Here is a 15,303-nt window from a genome sequence, read left to right on the forward strand (position 1 = left end):
TGTGCACCTGCATCCAGAAGAGGGCATCAGATTCCATTATATGGTTGTAAGCCACCATGTGGTTGCTGGGAATTGAACTCAGGGTCTCTGGAAGAGCAGATAATGCTCTTAACCACTGAGCCATCTCTCCAGCCCTCTTCTTTAGTTATTAAGAAGAACTGACGAGAGCAAACACATTCTAGGATCTGTCCTCTATGTAACTGATGTCTATGTCCAAGAATAAGTATTGAAACCAGTATGCACAGTGCTACCTGTGATGGGATAAAAGCAAGACAGAGAATTCTTGACTTGGGATTGAAAGTTTTAAGTGTTTCCTTACTTCTCCAGGTCTCAGCACCACTACTGGCTCCTTTCCAAGTGTGGAACAAACTGACCACTTGGCACAGCTATGCATAGGCTATGACCTGGCTATTTTTATTTTATTTTTTTTTATTAATTTATTCTTGTTACATCTCAATGTTTATCCCATCCCTTGTATCCTCCCATTCCCCCCCCCCATTTTCCCATTATTCCCCTCCCCTATGACTGTTCCTGAGGGGGATTACGTCCCCCCATATATTCTCATAGGGTATCAAGTCTCTTCTTGGCTACTTGCTGTCCTTCCTACCTGGCTATTTTTAAATGGTATTAGTTTAGAGCAGAACAAAATAAAGCCCTTCAGAATAAGATTTCCCACATCACTTAACTGATTCAGTTGCCTTCTTTGATACAATCATAGTAGTCAAAGAATTGTGTCATGGGGAAAGAGTTGGGAAGAAAGTATCATTAGGTATGCTTGAGTTAAGAATTAACAAGCCTCTTTCCGGTGGTGCATCAAACGTACTCCTTCTGGAAAGAGGGTCTTTTTACACTGATCAGGTTAAATTAACTGAAAAATTAATTTAAAGTTCTTAAATTGTTAAAACAGGACAGGCTATGTGATGAACAGGAAATTACTTTAGCAAATGATAAGATAGCAGGAGTTTGCTCTGAACCTTTAAGTTGACAGTGCTTTGACTGGTCAGAAGCTAACACGCTAACATCCTGGTGGAAGGAATGCACCATGTGGCCTCAGGAATGCACACAGAAACAAGCAGAAGGACAAAGCCAGTCATTTTTCTTTAAAATTTAGTTCAAACCAAAGAACATATATGGGCTGGGCCTAGGCTCACTACACATATGTAGCAGATATGCAGCTTTGTCATCATGTGGGTCCCCTAACAATGGGCATAGGGGCTGCCTCTGACTCTGTTGCCTGCCTTTCGATCCCTTTCCTCTTGCTGGGCTGCCTTGTCTGGCCTCAGTGGAAGAGGATGTGCTTGGCCCAGCTGCTACTTGATATGCCAAGGTGGCAGGCCTCCCCTGAAGGGGAGGGAGAAAAGGAGGAGGAGGTGGTGTGAGGGTGGGACGGAGAGGAGAGGAAAGAAGAAGCTGCCATCAGGCTGTAAAGTGATTAAATAAATAAATAAACAAATAAACAAACAAATAAATAAATAAACCTAGTTCAAAAAGCATTAAAACTCAAACTCCCTGCCACATCTAATACATAAAAATAAAAGCTCCTGACAAAGTGCATTAAATATTGAAAAAAGGTCCCACTTTTTTTTTAATGCTTTTTTTACTGACATAGAAAAAAAAAATCACTTGATTGGGTACCAGAAATGACCAGCATATGTACTTGTGTTCAGTGTCTTTACCTTTGCATAAATTGGCAGGGTGATGTTTAAGTTGCAAATAGCTTGGTGCACCAGTCCTCTTGTGGATTTTGGTTCCTTCATAAATGATAGCCGCCCACAAGGTTCCTGAGTTGTGTCACGTACCTTGGACAAGAAAAAAAAAATATATGTGCTTCATCCACATTTGATGTCAGGTGAGGTTTAAGGCGGGGCGGGCGGGGTTGGGGTGGGGTAACAATTTCAATTGGGGAACAAGTAAAGAAGTCCAGAAAGTCTCGATGCACTTCCCTTTTCTATTTTGGCGTCATCATTTATAGTAACACTTTGAAAGTGTCTTCCCGGCATTTTTGTTTTATGGAGTATGAGTGAAGGAACTGTGGATTTTTTAAATTGGATCGGAATGGTCTGATATGTACACAATGTGAAATGAAGCTAGCTAGCAGTCATGCTAGCTCCCACGCATGGCTGGACTCGAAACTCCGTTTGTCTGAGGTGAGGACCCCAGCTTCCTTTGGAAGTCACAGCAAATTTCAGATATTAAAAAAAAAAATCACTAACTGTAGTTCCATTTCTATACATTAGCTTTTCAGAACTAATTTACATCTTAAAAACCTGTGGTAAAATATGCCAGCTATAAAACTGTACGTTTCTATTGTTTTTTTAGGTGCCGGGAAGCACGTTCATAAGGCTGTGCAGTCACCACCATTTTCCAGAGCTTTCTGTCCACGCAGACAGAAACTGTGCCCAATTTACTTTCCATTTCCTGCCCCTGGCAATCCCCATCTATTTTGTGTTTGCATGGATCTCCCTGCTTTGTAAAATGGACTCACATAGTATTTGCCTTGCATTTTACTGACTTAGCACAAGGTCATTGCAGCATCAGGATTTCATTCCATTTTAACTGTGGTATTTGTAATAGGAAGCATCATCTTGACCATTTTACTACGTGTATATTTCATTGGCATGAATACATGCACGTTGCTGGACAACCATCACCACCTTCTAGCTGCATGCATAACTGCTTTCCAAACTAAAAGTATTGAGCAATAACTTCTCCTCCCCTACCCCTTTTTCTTAATAGCGGCCCTCTTTCTTTTTATTTTTTACTCTCCTGGGTAATGCAGACTAACTGGAGCCCTTCAAGAGCGGTATCTCCATAATGTTGTTTGATGAAAGTGTATCAAATCTATAGCTCTAACAAGAATGATTTCTTATTGTATTATGAGATTCTGGGTCTTTTGAGAATTTATCTCAAAAAGCTGTCAGGGCTCATTTGGTTTCTACATTAGTGACATTCACATACATTTTAAAAGCTAAGTATGGAATCTGAAAGGAAGGGCAGCGAAGAAACGAGAGGGCTGGGAGTTTAAGTCACTAGTAGAGTTACCGCCAATTAGTCACTAAGTGTGAGGCCCTAAGTTTAATTCCCAGCATAGACACACACACTCATAAACACACACCTGCACTCACAAACATACACACACACATTCACACACACTCATAAACACACACACTTAGACATTCACAAACACACACACACACACACACACATACACACACACACACACATGAAACAGCAGTTAATGTTTTTACTTAGTAAATTGGTCGTAGTTTGTTCTCATCCCCTCATAAATGCGTCTTTCATTAAAAGTATGGGTTAATTTGAACTTCAAAAAAATGTGTCCTTATAAACATTTGTAAAATGTTTTAAAAATCACTGGAAATGCTTGAAAAGCACATGTTTTCAGTATGAAAGTAACTGAAAACAATCCTTATACTTGAATAAATACATGACTAATTTTTATTTTTATGTATGCATTACCTTGACAAAGAGAGGAAGTCTGTTTTCTTTGAAGGCAAAAAAACTGAATATATGATGTTGACCACTCTTGGTTAGCGGTACCAGGTTGCCAAAACAATCAACATAAATAGGCTTTCCTTCTAATACCTAAAAGGAAACAGAAAATCAATGTGGAATAAGATAGATACAATCACTTTTATGTCATTTATACAAACAAGTAGTAGGGGCACTTGGAACCTTCGATTCTTAAAATACACGTAGGACAATGTTCACACCGCTGATTGACATCTGACATATACATGACAAAACATGTGTCACCATTCCTTCTTGCTAATGTCTTCAATTGGAAGGAAATATTAATTTTCTCACTTTTAATGCTGTATTATGACACCCACAAAACTAAATATATACCTAATACTTAAATATAAACTTGGAATTGAGTAATTTTTGATATCATAGTGAGGCAGAACACAGAACTTCAGTATATAAACATCTACAATGATGGGAAATGCTTAACAAAAAAAAATAATGTAGAAAAGTATTTAAACAAGTATTTAAACAAAACGAAATACTACAAAACATCTAAACTGCTATAGTTAGCACAAATACATAGTTACATACATACTCTGAGTTTATCAATAGCTTGCTCTTTTTATTTCCAGTACAGGAATCCTACATATAGAGACTATCTATTTATGGTACAAATATCAGAAAAATCTCAGATTTTGGACCTTGACCTTCAACTGATAGAAACATAGAGTGCTCTCTCTTTTGTTCATCAAACCTTCTTTCTATGACTGGTCCATAAGTGACCTGATAGTGAAGGCTCACGATGCAGCATGTCTATAGACTTACCTCCACATCCCTGCTCCTGGCCACCTCAGAGAAGTTTTCTTGCTGTTCAAGGGTCTTATCTACTTTATCATCTGTCATACAGAAGCACCGCAACCTGGCTTCAATGGGGTCATGTGATTTGGCAAACACAACAAATTTGGCCATGTATGGCACACAGATAATTTCTCTGTACACTTGTGATGCAAAGGAAACAGATTCCTGAATCTGTCGACAGTCTATCAGCCAGAACCTACAAAAAAAAAGAAAACCAGTCATCTAAAGTTAATAGTATGCCACTTGAAAAAAATTCAATTCCTCCAATATGATCAATATAGTCATCAAATGTTTCTCATAAAAGAAGGAAGTGAGAGAGGGAAATGATAAGAGGAGGCTAGGTGAAAGAGAAACAAAGACAGGAATGGCAAGGAAGGCAACAGGACAGGGAGGAAGTCTGGAGGTATCAAGATGGAGAGAATTATGAGAGTCTTAAGATCAACTATGAAGGATGAATTTGCTCAATGTACAAGAGACACTTACAAGGAAAAGTCCTTAGGTAACAGGAATATCTGTATACCACGCATTGTGAATATATCCAACAGAAGCTATACGCCCCCCCCCACCAAAGCAAATCAAAACAAAACAAAAAGATTAATAAAATATTCTAGTTTTTTTTTTTAGAACCTCTTTATAACTGTCTCTTGACATTCACATTAATAGCTCTTGAAATTGTTGGTAACAGAAGTTCAGTATCAGACACTAATGATGTAGATTTCTTTGACTGAGTCCCTATTGTCCTCGATTCTTCTCCTATTCCTTTCCCACTCGTTTAATCTTCTGAAGCTTTCAACATCAAGTCCTCATTGCGTCCTTCAATGGCTGCCACCAGAAATTTGAAGATGTTTACCCACCTACTAAAGACATACACCTGGGAGCTAAGATTAGAATTCAATTACAGTATGCAAAGGAAGTAACAAGATACCTCCAGCCTCTTAAGAATGTGTAAGCTGCAGATGTGTTAGGGTGCATAACACACTGTAACTCCCTAGCCTCTAAGCAAGCTACACTGCACTGTGAGTTTTGGTTTTCTACTGAAAAAGCAACTCCTCATACTGTTTTGTTGATAACAGGAAACTTCTCATTCACTGGGAATTAGAAACGTCAGCCGTGGCTGCCAAAGCTAACATTAGAATTGTACAACCAAAGCAGACAGTCACTTATTTTTTTATCAATTCTAATCTGACTGTCAGGACTTGGCTGTTGTAGTGTTGCTATTCATGTCAAAGTAAATGTAGGACTTATTTAAAATTAAACAACAACAAAAATCCCTTTGAAAGAATTAAGATACAACGTCAAACAACCAAAAAGAAAGAATCTCTTTGGGGAGGAAGAAAGAAATAGCAGTGTCTGGGCTTTCCTGTGCTACACACACATACCTGGCAGACACATTCGTTGTAAAGGAAACACATTCATTGACAAATGTTAGTGGCGTAGTTCCTGTGATGTCTTCCCACTGTGCGGGCGTGGTTCCACCTGAAATAGCACAATTGTGGAAGATAATTGGGCAGAATTCCAGACACCAGATTGTAAATAAAGTCTCTGTGGTTCTTACTGTGCACCTGTGTAATCCCTCCATTACACAAAAGAACAATCACAATGAAAATAAAATGAGATATACATTAGTGGTAGAGCATTTGCCTAATGTGGGTACATGGCCCATGTTCAATCCTCACTACAAAAAAAAACAAAAAGCAAAACAAGTTTCAGAGTTGAGAATATGTAGCTCAGGAATAAAGTACTTGCCTTGCCTAGTAAACAATATGCTCTGGGTTCAACCAGCACCACAAATAAAAATAAACAAATTAATTAATTAGTTGATTAAATTAAGATGAGAAAGGACAGACTATCATAAATCAAATATCAAAAAAATCATAAATCAAAGCTACATACTAAAAAATGACTCTTAAAAAAAAGCAAATACCACCTCAAGATAAACTAAATTTAAGGGAAACTATTGGAATGTCTGTTTACTAGCAATATAGACTTCTGGGAGAAAAAAAATTGGTTTTATCCAACATTTGACCCTGCGTGCTACAAGATGTGTCCACTGAGGTAATAGTGGCATGGCTGTTGTGTGTGTGTAGGGGAGGCGGGTGGGGAGTAAACAACTTCTGTCTTGGGTGTCTTAGAGTCCTGCTCTACAGGAGAAAATTCATGTATAGAACCCTAAACATGGTCCAAATCTATGGTTAAAGAAGCCAGAATCACTAGGGGGGAAATTATTGTTGTTTTGCTAACTAGTCATATTGTCAAACTGCCTTCTAAATTATTAAGTTTGTATCATCCAAAGATGGAAAACTTGGTCAGACAAGCTCCTTTAACTAGTGGCTAATAAAGAGATGCACAGCTGCTGACAGCGCTGAGCTCAGGCACCTACTCGGTTGTTCCCACGAACAGTGGTTGTACATCCGTATCACCCTGCCCAATCCTTGAGACTCAGAGAGTATTGTGGAAGAGGAGGAGGAAAAAGAAAAAGTCAGACGATGGGGAGGAGTGCTGTGAAATGCTACCTACTGGACATGGGCTTTGGATGGGTCAACTCACAGAGCTGGGCCACCTGTACAGGATCACCATAAGATTGCCACAGGAAAGTTCCTGCACGGATAGAGAGGAGCGGGCAAGGCAGTATCCCATAAATGAGGGGCTACTGGGCTGTTGATGTCTGCTGGGTAAAAGAAAGGGTCACTTTTCTTTGAGTAGGTAGTCCCTGGTAGGTCAGATTGCCCACGTCCATCCACTAGTGGATGGCTTTATACCATGCACGTAAAGGCAGAACTAGTTATTTAGTGGGTTAAAAATAAAAACATTTATTTTAAAAAATGATTATGCATATAAAGGATGTAATAGTTTTTTTTTACCCTTTGCTCACCTAGTTAATTTAAAAATGCTTTCCCTGAATTAATGTCTCTAACCTCACAGCTTTTTGATACAGCGTCTTGTTATTTTGTCCAGACAGGCCTTGGACTCACAATCCTCTTTCCTCTGCCTTCCAAATATGGGGATTACAGGCATTCACCTACATTCTCACCTTCCACAGCTACTTACGGTAAAAGCAATTTAATTTTGTTGCTATTAGTTAAGTATCTTCTTCTAGAATCATCTACGATGTTGTCACATATGGCCCACCTGTTATGCTGCATAGTAATCTTAAGGTTGGTGCGTCTCCCCCAAAACCATTCAGCACAACATCACTTGAAGCTTTGGGGACAGGAATCGTCATGGTGATAGGCTTATGGAATTTTCTTCTCCGGGGTTCCAAGGTGACTATCGGGCTGAAGGTTGCTTTGTTGCCTAGGATCTTCTTCACCAACTCACTGTGCATAGGTTGAGCCTTTCAAGACAGGAAAAACCATTAAACTATGTAGTACTATGTCAAATATCATATCAAAATGAACTGTTTATCTCACAAATGAATTTGATGGGTTTCAAATGTGGCAGCTGTAGGTTTAGTACAATTAAGCACTCACTATAAAACATTTATTACTGCTTGATTAATTGATTGATTGTGTGTTAGAAGTGTATGGTGGTGGGCACACGCTACAGCATACATATGCAGGTTAGAAGACCACCTGAGGAAGTCATGCCTCATCTTCCAACATGTGGATTTCTGGAATCGAACTCGGGTAGTCGAGACTTAGCAACAAACTCCTCCACCAGCCGACTCATCTCACCTGCATCACCCTCAAAATTTTGTGAGATCTTTGGTCTCTTGTGTTAGTCTTGGTTTACTCAGGAAAACTTTATTTGGGTGACATTTCACCACTCGTTTGAAAAGCTAATTGTAAGAATGGTAATAAAACCCCACAGTATCATCTGCATCCTACATGGACGTGACGTACCTGCAGGCCTACACGGATGCGCTTGGTGAGTGCACCTTCTGGGAAAACAGCTTGCACTTGTGACACCACTGTGCTGCTCAGCACTCCGCCCTCTGGCCCAATCAGGTTACTGTCTTGTTTGATGCGAGACACCACCGCAAAGTACTGTGGGAAGTCACGAGTGATGATGCGGCAGATTCGTTTCTTTTCCAGGTCTTCCGGACTGTCTAGCACTGAAACAAGAAATGATCCATCCCCATAGAGCAAATGACTCCTCAGGAGCATAAACTAGCAGACTCACAGGCACAGTTAATAGTGAACAGGAAAAGCAACAAAGCTCTCTTGTAGTTAAAACACAAGGCTACCCTGACACCAAATAGAGAAATACTGCGGTCTTTCCTCAGCTGTCAACAGTCTACAAGTACACTTTGGGGAAAAACAAAAAAAACAAAAAAAACAAACAAACAGGCCTTTCCAGAGCACAGTAAAAGAAGTGCTCCTCTGGCCAGAAGCGTCCACGAAGGGCTGTCTCTGTGAGGGCGTTTGAGGGCAAATCTGTAGTGGAAAGGAACGTGTTCTATTCTTGGTTCCTGTGATGGAGAGAACGCTGCCTTTGAAGTCCTTTGCTTTACAGATTTCAAAGTTAGCTCAATGACCAGTTATTATAGTTTTAAGAAATTATGAGGCACCACAGTACGTGTGAAAGTCATACCCCACTCTCCACTCAACTGTGGAGAATGTCCCGTCCATTGGCTAGATCTGGGTACTCTAGTGCCTTAGAGAAAGGATAGCAGGCTACCAAGAAGAGACTTGATACCCTATGAGCATATAAAGGGGGAGGAAGTTCCCCTCAGTCACAGTCATAGGGGAGGGGAATAAGGGGAAAATGGGAGGGAGGGAGGAATGGGAAGATAGAAGGGATGGGATAATCACTGAGATGTAATAAGAAGAAATTAATAAAATAAAATAAAATTTAAAAAAAAAAAAGAAATTATATGGTCCTTTGGGGCTCGGGGGAGTAGTCCAATAATAAACTCTACAGTGAGTGGGTAAAGTTTCTGTTTGTGTATTCTATCCTGTGGTGTGGTTTGTGCCTGTGATTGATGTTAGTGGTGACATCAGGGTTTCAGTATTCCTCTGATGGCAATGACTTACCAAATACGCTACCTAACAACACAAGGTGGGATCGGAGACTCTACAAATTGCTCTAGTGTAGGTATTTCAAACAATACAGGAAATTTAACTGATTTAAAATAGAGAAAATCTGGACTAAATACACCAGTAAAAATTTAAAAACTGTAGAAAGTTGCTTAATCTTAGAAATTATTTACAATTAGCTATAAAGTAAAACCTCACTGACTGTGCAGCATGACTAGATATTAAAAGGTGGCAGTCCTTGAGTCTGACCATAGACAGTGGAAGAGTGACACACTGGCCAATACTAGCAGAAATCTATAGAACAATGTTTTTCTAAATGCAAATATAACAAACTGATTTTTTTTACTTTAAAGTGAATTTATTGTATGTGCCAAATGTTTTAAGAGTGGGTTTTCATCCAAGGGCAAGACGCTAATGTGCATGGCGGTGTCAATGACAGGTGACCACTTGGAAGAAAATGTCAAAACCTAATGCTAGCAAATATAGTGGCTTCAAGAAGAGGAAGGACCTGGGTGTTGTCATCTTCACTGACAAGAATTCTGCTCTTTTTACCTTGCTTTGAAGAAATTGACCTACATACTAGACAATGTATTGTCTCTCTTGTAAGCCTGGCCTTTATTCTTATTCAATCCCAAGAGGATCAGAAAGAGATATGGAAGAAGCTGTGGGCAGGCTGTTCTTCGCAGAGAAACTTGACTTATGGCTGTGCTTTGCCCTCAGGTGTCTAGCCCTAGACAAATGTGGCATGCTCCTGGATATGAGGTAAGGGATTTATTCTGGTTTTGCAGGTATGTGAAGTGGTATGTACCTTGCATTAGGGGTAGGACCTCTCCTCTATACAATTTATGGGGTCTAAGGATGACCCTCCTCCCTCCAGGCAAACAGCTTTTTTCAACTTATGGCTAAATGGCTTGAAGAGGTTTGGGAATTACAGAGATTAAAGTTCTCAATTAAAAATGAAATTACAAAGGGAAATATGTATGTTTGATATGTCTGCCTACAATTCAGTCTTCGCTATTGCTCCATATAAGTGACTGAATGGAATTAACATTCCCGTCTCTTTAATAATAGAAAGCTTAAAAGGAAAACATTGTTTTATAAGATAGTACTTATACACAGAATAAGCCTCTCAGCAGAATATCTTAGTACTTAAAAAATAATTTCTTATATATCTAGTTTTTCAAATTTGGTATTTAGAGTTTCACAAGATGGCCCCAAATGAGCCACTCAACTGACAGCCCAATTGTACCCAATACCTACATATTCTGGATCCAGAGCATGCTTTGTACCTAGTGCTGATCTGTCTACTTTGTTCAGCCACAAATTGAAATATCTGTTTGGCTGGATGGAGGGTACACATAAATTGGAGAGAGCCTATCACAAATACTAGGTGCATGCCACTTCAAGTAACCAAAAAGTAGAACATGCCCACTACGTCACTGCCAAGATCATGCTGAGTTTCATGCGGCTTGTTATGAAACATCTACCCTACTGTTAGCTTTAGTCAATGAAGTTTTCATTAAAAGATAGAAGCACACAATACTTGTTAAAGTGAGACATTAGATGCCTTAATGGGCTTTATTTTCCAGAGTTTAACATGAACACAGTTAAGAAGATAGATTGATTGTGCATTCTAACTTGCTGCAGATGGGATATAGTGGATGGTGTGCTGGAGTAAAACACCTCAAGAGGCACACATGTGCACACATGTGCACAGACAGCTAGGTGATCTAAAAGCAATGTGTAGTTGTCATGTCTCCTCCTTAGATTTCTTTTAGATCCCTTAACACGAAGGTACCTTCATCCATGCCGTTAAGGATTTCGTTCAGTTCATCTTCAGTGTATTCACAGAAATGCTCTTTCCAGCTGTCCCCATTTTCACTGCGCAGGACCACCAGCTCCCTCTCTTTTCCTCGAAGAGCCGCGAAGTGAGGAATCTCCACGATCACAGGCCTGACATAGCAATGCAGAACACTCAGTGTGGACAGGATAACCAACCCCCAAAACAAGCAGCTCAACACTGTCTGTTGCAAAGTGACCTGGAATTCTGCTCATTCTGGGGACAGGGACACAGGTCTGGAGGGACCACCCTCCAGAGCCCAATGACTAATAGATGGTGGCAAGGTGGCACTCCAACTCAGGGGCACTGGTCTTCAAGTACATGCTGCTACCTTAAGCCAAATGATATTTCTCTGTGGGTGCATGTGGCATTCTGGAACTTCTCCTTTGATAAATGTAGGTGTAGCACATTTAACCAAAAGAAATGTACATGCATGTCTATGATGTATGCCGATCTCCTAAAACATGTTCTACAGGTACAAAATGACAACATGAGTTAAGAGAGAAAATGGCTCATACATTGCATAATTCAATGTGTTATAAATGAGATGTCAGAAAGGTAGATCATGTGTGCTAATGAGCCATGCACTTGTGGCTTTTGCTTGTCTTGTCTTCATTCATGAAAACAATAGGCATGTGCGCACAGTGTGGTCCTAATGAGCCACTCAGCCAACAGCCCGATAGTGCCCAATGCCTATTTCATTCAGGATCCAGAACATGCACTGTCCTGTGATTTATAGGTCACATTCACCCTCAACATAGACAGAGGCTTTCCATTTTTTGAGTCCAGGTTGCTTTGAGACAGACTCCAAACTCATCATAACGACACCGGAACTAGCACAGAGTACAACTAGGCAAATCTCATGCTTGAACGAAAATGAAGGTCACAGCACTTTAAGGGAGAAGATATAGAAACGTCACTCAAAAATAAAAGTCACATACCACAAGGGTCAGAAATGGTCCACTAAAGATAGGTAATACAGAGTTTAAATCATAGAGAGGGACATGTCATGGGTACAATGACAAAAAAGAGAAATCATATCGCAGAAGAAGGAGAAGAATGGGGGCCAGCAGCCATCAATTTGTTTCAAGTCGCTCCTACCCAAGGAATTTGGTTCCAGGAGGCCCCAGCTGAAGGATGCGGCTGACCAAACTTTCTCCCTCATTAAGTGGGGGAGGAGCCGTTGGCAGGTGAAGTTTACTGAGTACATCCAAAGCAGCAGTGAAAGAAAGAACAGAAGTAAGCTTCAGGTACCGTGTTCACAGAACCCCAGCATCACAGGGTGAAGTTTGACTTCACACTGCTGTTGGTTCTGCCCCCTCCATTGGTCACAAAGAGCGAGGAACCAGGAACCGAGACCCAGAGTGTACAATGGAGGTGTTTCTGTGCCAGGGAAGCACATGGCTGTCAACTCGGTTCCTATTTAGGTTCACTGCCAGGGCACTAGCCAAAAACGGAGGGGAAAAAATTGGTCTCCAGGTAAGACAAAACTGTTGGGAATATACAAAAACTCTGTATGGCAGCCAGTCGTTTTCATAGATATTCCTCAACAGATTTGAAGTTTTTTAGAAAGCCTACAACTAGCTGAGCGGGAGGGAGTTGGGCTCTGTACTGAACGTCACAAGACTCCAACCATAGTGACATTTTTCTGATGCAACCCAGAACTTCACGGGCTCCTTCCAAAGCTCGGCCTGATAAGAGGTAGGACAGGTGGTTTCTTCTGGCAACACATCCCCTTTCAGGCATGAGTGTAATTTGGGGCAACTTGTCAACAATTTGCCCCAAATTACAGGCTTTAGAACATTTCAAGAGTTCTAAAGCAAGAGACTCTTTCCCCAGGATGACCCTGACAACAATCCAAAGGAATCCTGATTAGTGAGAATTTTCTTTCACTTTTAAGCACCAAGACTTAAAGACAATTGATTTGTTTCAAGATGATTTGAATCATGTCCCCCTCCAAAGTTTTCATTCTTTTGTCACTGTTCAGTGGTAGCTTTTCAGCTCTTGACACACAGAGGTGTTACTTTGTATGACAGCAGCCTTACAGACAGTCCAAAGAAGGAAGAAATGCTAATTTCTGATCAAAATTGCCAAAGTGAGCATGGTAGATGTGATTTCAGTATTTCCATCTTACATTGCGGCTTAAAAGCTCAAGGTGGCAATTTTGATAGCAGGGAAAAAAAAACAAATCATTTAAATTAAATTTTAGATATTCCATGAAGGCAACACTGTCATCCAAAGGGAAGGTGACCATTGGATTCATAACCATGCGAGGCATTATATTTATGTTTCAAACAGCACTTTTTTTTCTTTATACTGTGCGTCTTAGTATCAGACAACAAACAGAAATACCTACCAATGCCTAAAAACCATAGTCATTCCATTGGGAATCTGGCAGCTATCCCATCATCCAAGAGGAAAAGGCACTAGCAATGCACATGTTTAACTCAGTGACGCCTGACCAGGGAAGGGTGCAAGTGAATCAAGGATCCGTTTCCAGTTTTAAATATGTCACAGAAGCCAGTCTTTTTCCAAAATGGCTTGACGTACCTTTGGCGTTCCATCCCATTGATCTTGGGTACAGGGCACAAGCCCATCGGAGACTAAGTAGGAGGCTTATGGGAAACCCTTACCCAAGGAACTGAGCTCCGGAAGGTCCAACTTCAATCAGACGGCTGGCAAGGCCTTCTCCTTCCACCATTGGCGGCATCGTTGCCAGTCTGTGGCGTTTCACCAGGCGGCAGGTGACTCGAGTTGGGGCTGTGCATTTCCGAGGTGGGATAATGATCCTGAGCCCATTGTGTCTGCACCCACGCATGGCACCACCACGGGCATCCACCATAAAACTGACCAGGAAGCTGAAAATTGAAATAGAAGATTAGCCATGCATCAAAGAAATACAGCAGATAAGCCTACTTTGTGAAGTTAGCTTTTTCTATACTGTTTACTTTCTTCTGAGAACAATTCTCTTAAATGTGAATACCTTGTGGGGAAAATTTTTTAATTTTATAAATATCTATATTTCTATTACTTATTTTTTAAAATGTTCTGTATAATGCTCATATGCTACTGAAGAATAATTCCAATTTTTGTTTTAAATGGAAATTGCACAGAGCATGGCAAGGCTGTTGTCCCCTACATAATCTGTGTTCAAATAACACAAGGCTAGACCATACAAGAAAGACTAGATGGCATATGTTTTAAATTAATTGAACTTAACATTCCAAGATTACATCTGTCTAGCTCATCTTAGTATAATCTCATGACTGAAAAAAACAACCTTACAGATCTTTTCTCAAGGCCAAATCTCTGCCAACGTGTCCTGCACCCAATTGTTATTCCCAGGATGCAGATTTTTAACTGCTTACAAAACGGAAAAATGGTTTTGAGTAAAGCCAACTGATTTTCTGGTTTAAGTGGTGTCTGCACTTGTAGAAGGTCTCTGTGCTCAGCCATTCTAACTGAAATAGAGGGCGGATGCCAGAAAGAAACAGAGCCCCTTTAGTTCTGTGTCTGAGGGGTGAGCCCAGCATGGGCCACTGGGGCGCGTGCCTGTCACCGTCCTTGCACATCTCTGTGACATTTGCTTCTTGATTGCTCATTGATCATGACAAAAAGAATGGTGCTCGCAGATGGCTCACGCTGTTGAGTTGCCAAGAGAAAGTACTTAAACTCTCAGGGTTCTTTTGTGGGGGGGTGGCTACAAATCCTGGAGAAGCTCAGCTAGAATGCATGTTACATCATTAGTCGTGACACTCACCAAGGCCTCTTGGGTGGGCACCTCCTACAGGAGCAAAAATTAAATAACACAACAATCTAATCATCATGTACATGTACACAAGGACAAGGATGGACAGTTTATAAGCTCTTCCCCAATCACTCTAGTGTCCTCCTATTTTTTGTTGCATTACAAAGTTTTTACAACAACAAAATGAAAGCAACATATAGGTGTTTCATAGATCTACTGACAGCTGTACCGGGTCAGATCCACACACCTAGATGTTACTTCCGTGACAACACTGAAAACGTTTGAAAGGTATTCCATCAAAGTAAGTTGTGGGATAGAAACACAGTACATTTATGTTATTTTTATGCGGGTGAAAGACCATAGCATCTTCTTTGCAGCAGAACACAGAATGC

At 40.5% G+C, this 15,303-nt stretch overlaps 1 protein-coding gene across 2 annotated transcripts in view; it reads right to left on the reverse strand.

Annotated features, from left to right (window-relative positions):
- The window catches only part of Ank2 (ankyrin 2), a 213,162-nt gene that overhangs the window by 30,087 nt on the left and 167,772 nt on the right, over window positions 1-15,303 (reverse strand). For both annotated transcript variants that reach the window (XM_051165831.1, XM_051165830.1), the window contains 9 exons: window positions 13,797-14,021; window positions 12,265-12,363; window positions 11,122-11,276; window positions 8,187-8,398; window positions 7,474-7,678; window positions 5,724-5,820; window positions 4,312-4,540; window positions 3,478-3,603; window positions 1,677-1,799 (listed from right to left, as the gene is read on the reverse strand). In XM_051165831.1, the coding sequence (XP_051021788.1) occupies window positions 1,677-1,799; window positions 3,478-3,603; window positions 4,312-4,540; window positions 5,724-5,820; window positions 7,474-7,678; window positions 8,187-8,398; window positions 11,122-11,276; window positions 12,265-12,363; window positions 13,797-14,021 (1,471 nt within the window). The remainder of the gene's footprint in view (window positions 1-1,676; window positions 1,800-3,477; window positions 3,604-4,311; window positions 4,541-5,723; window positions 5,821-7,473; window positions 7,679-8,186; window positions 8,399-11,121; window positions 11,277-12,264; window positions 12,364-13,796; window positions 14,022-15,303) is intronic.

This window comes from Acomys russatus, chromosome 23 (genome assembly GCF_903995435.1).
Source record: "Acomys russatus chromosome 23, mAcoRus1.1, whole genome shotgun sequence".
Classification (NCBI taxonomy): Eukaryota; Metazoa; Chordata; class Mammalia; order Rodentia; family Muridae; genus Acomys; species Acomys russatus.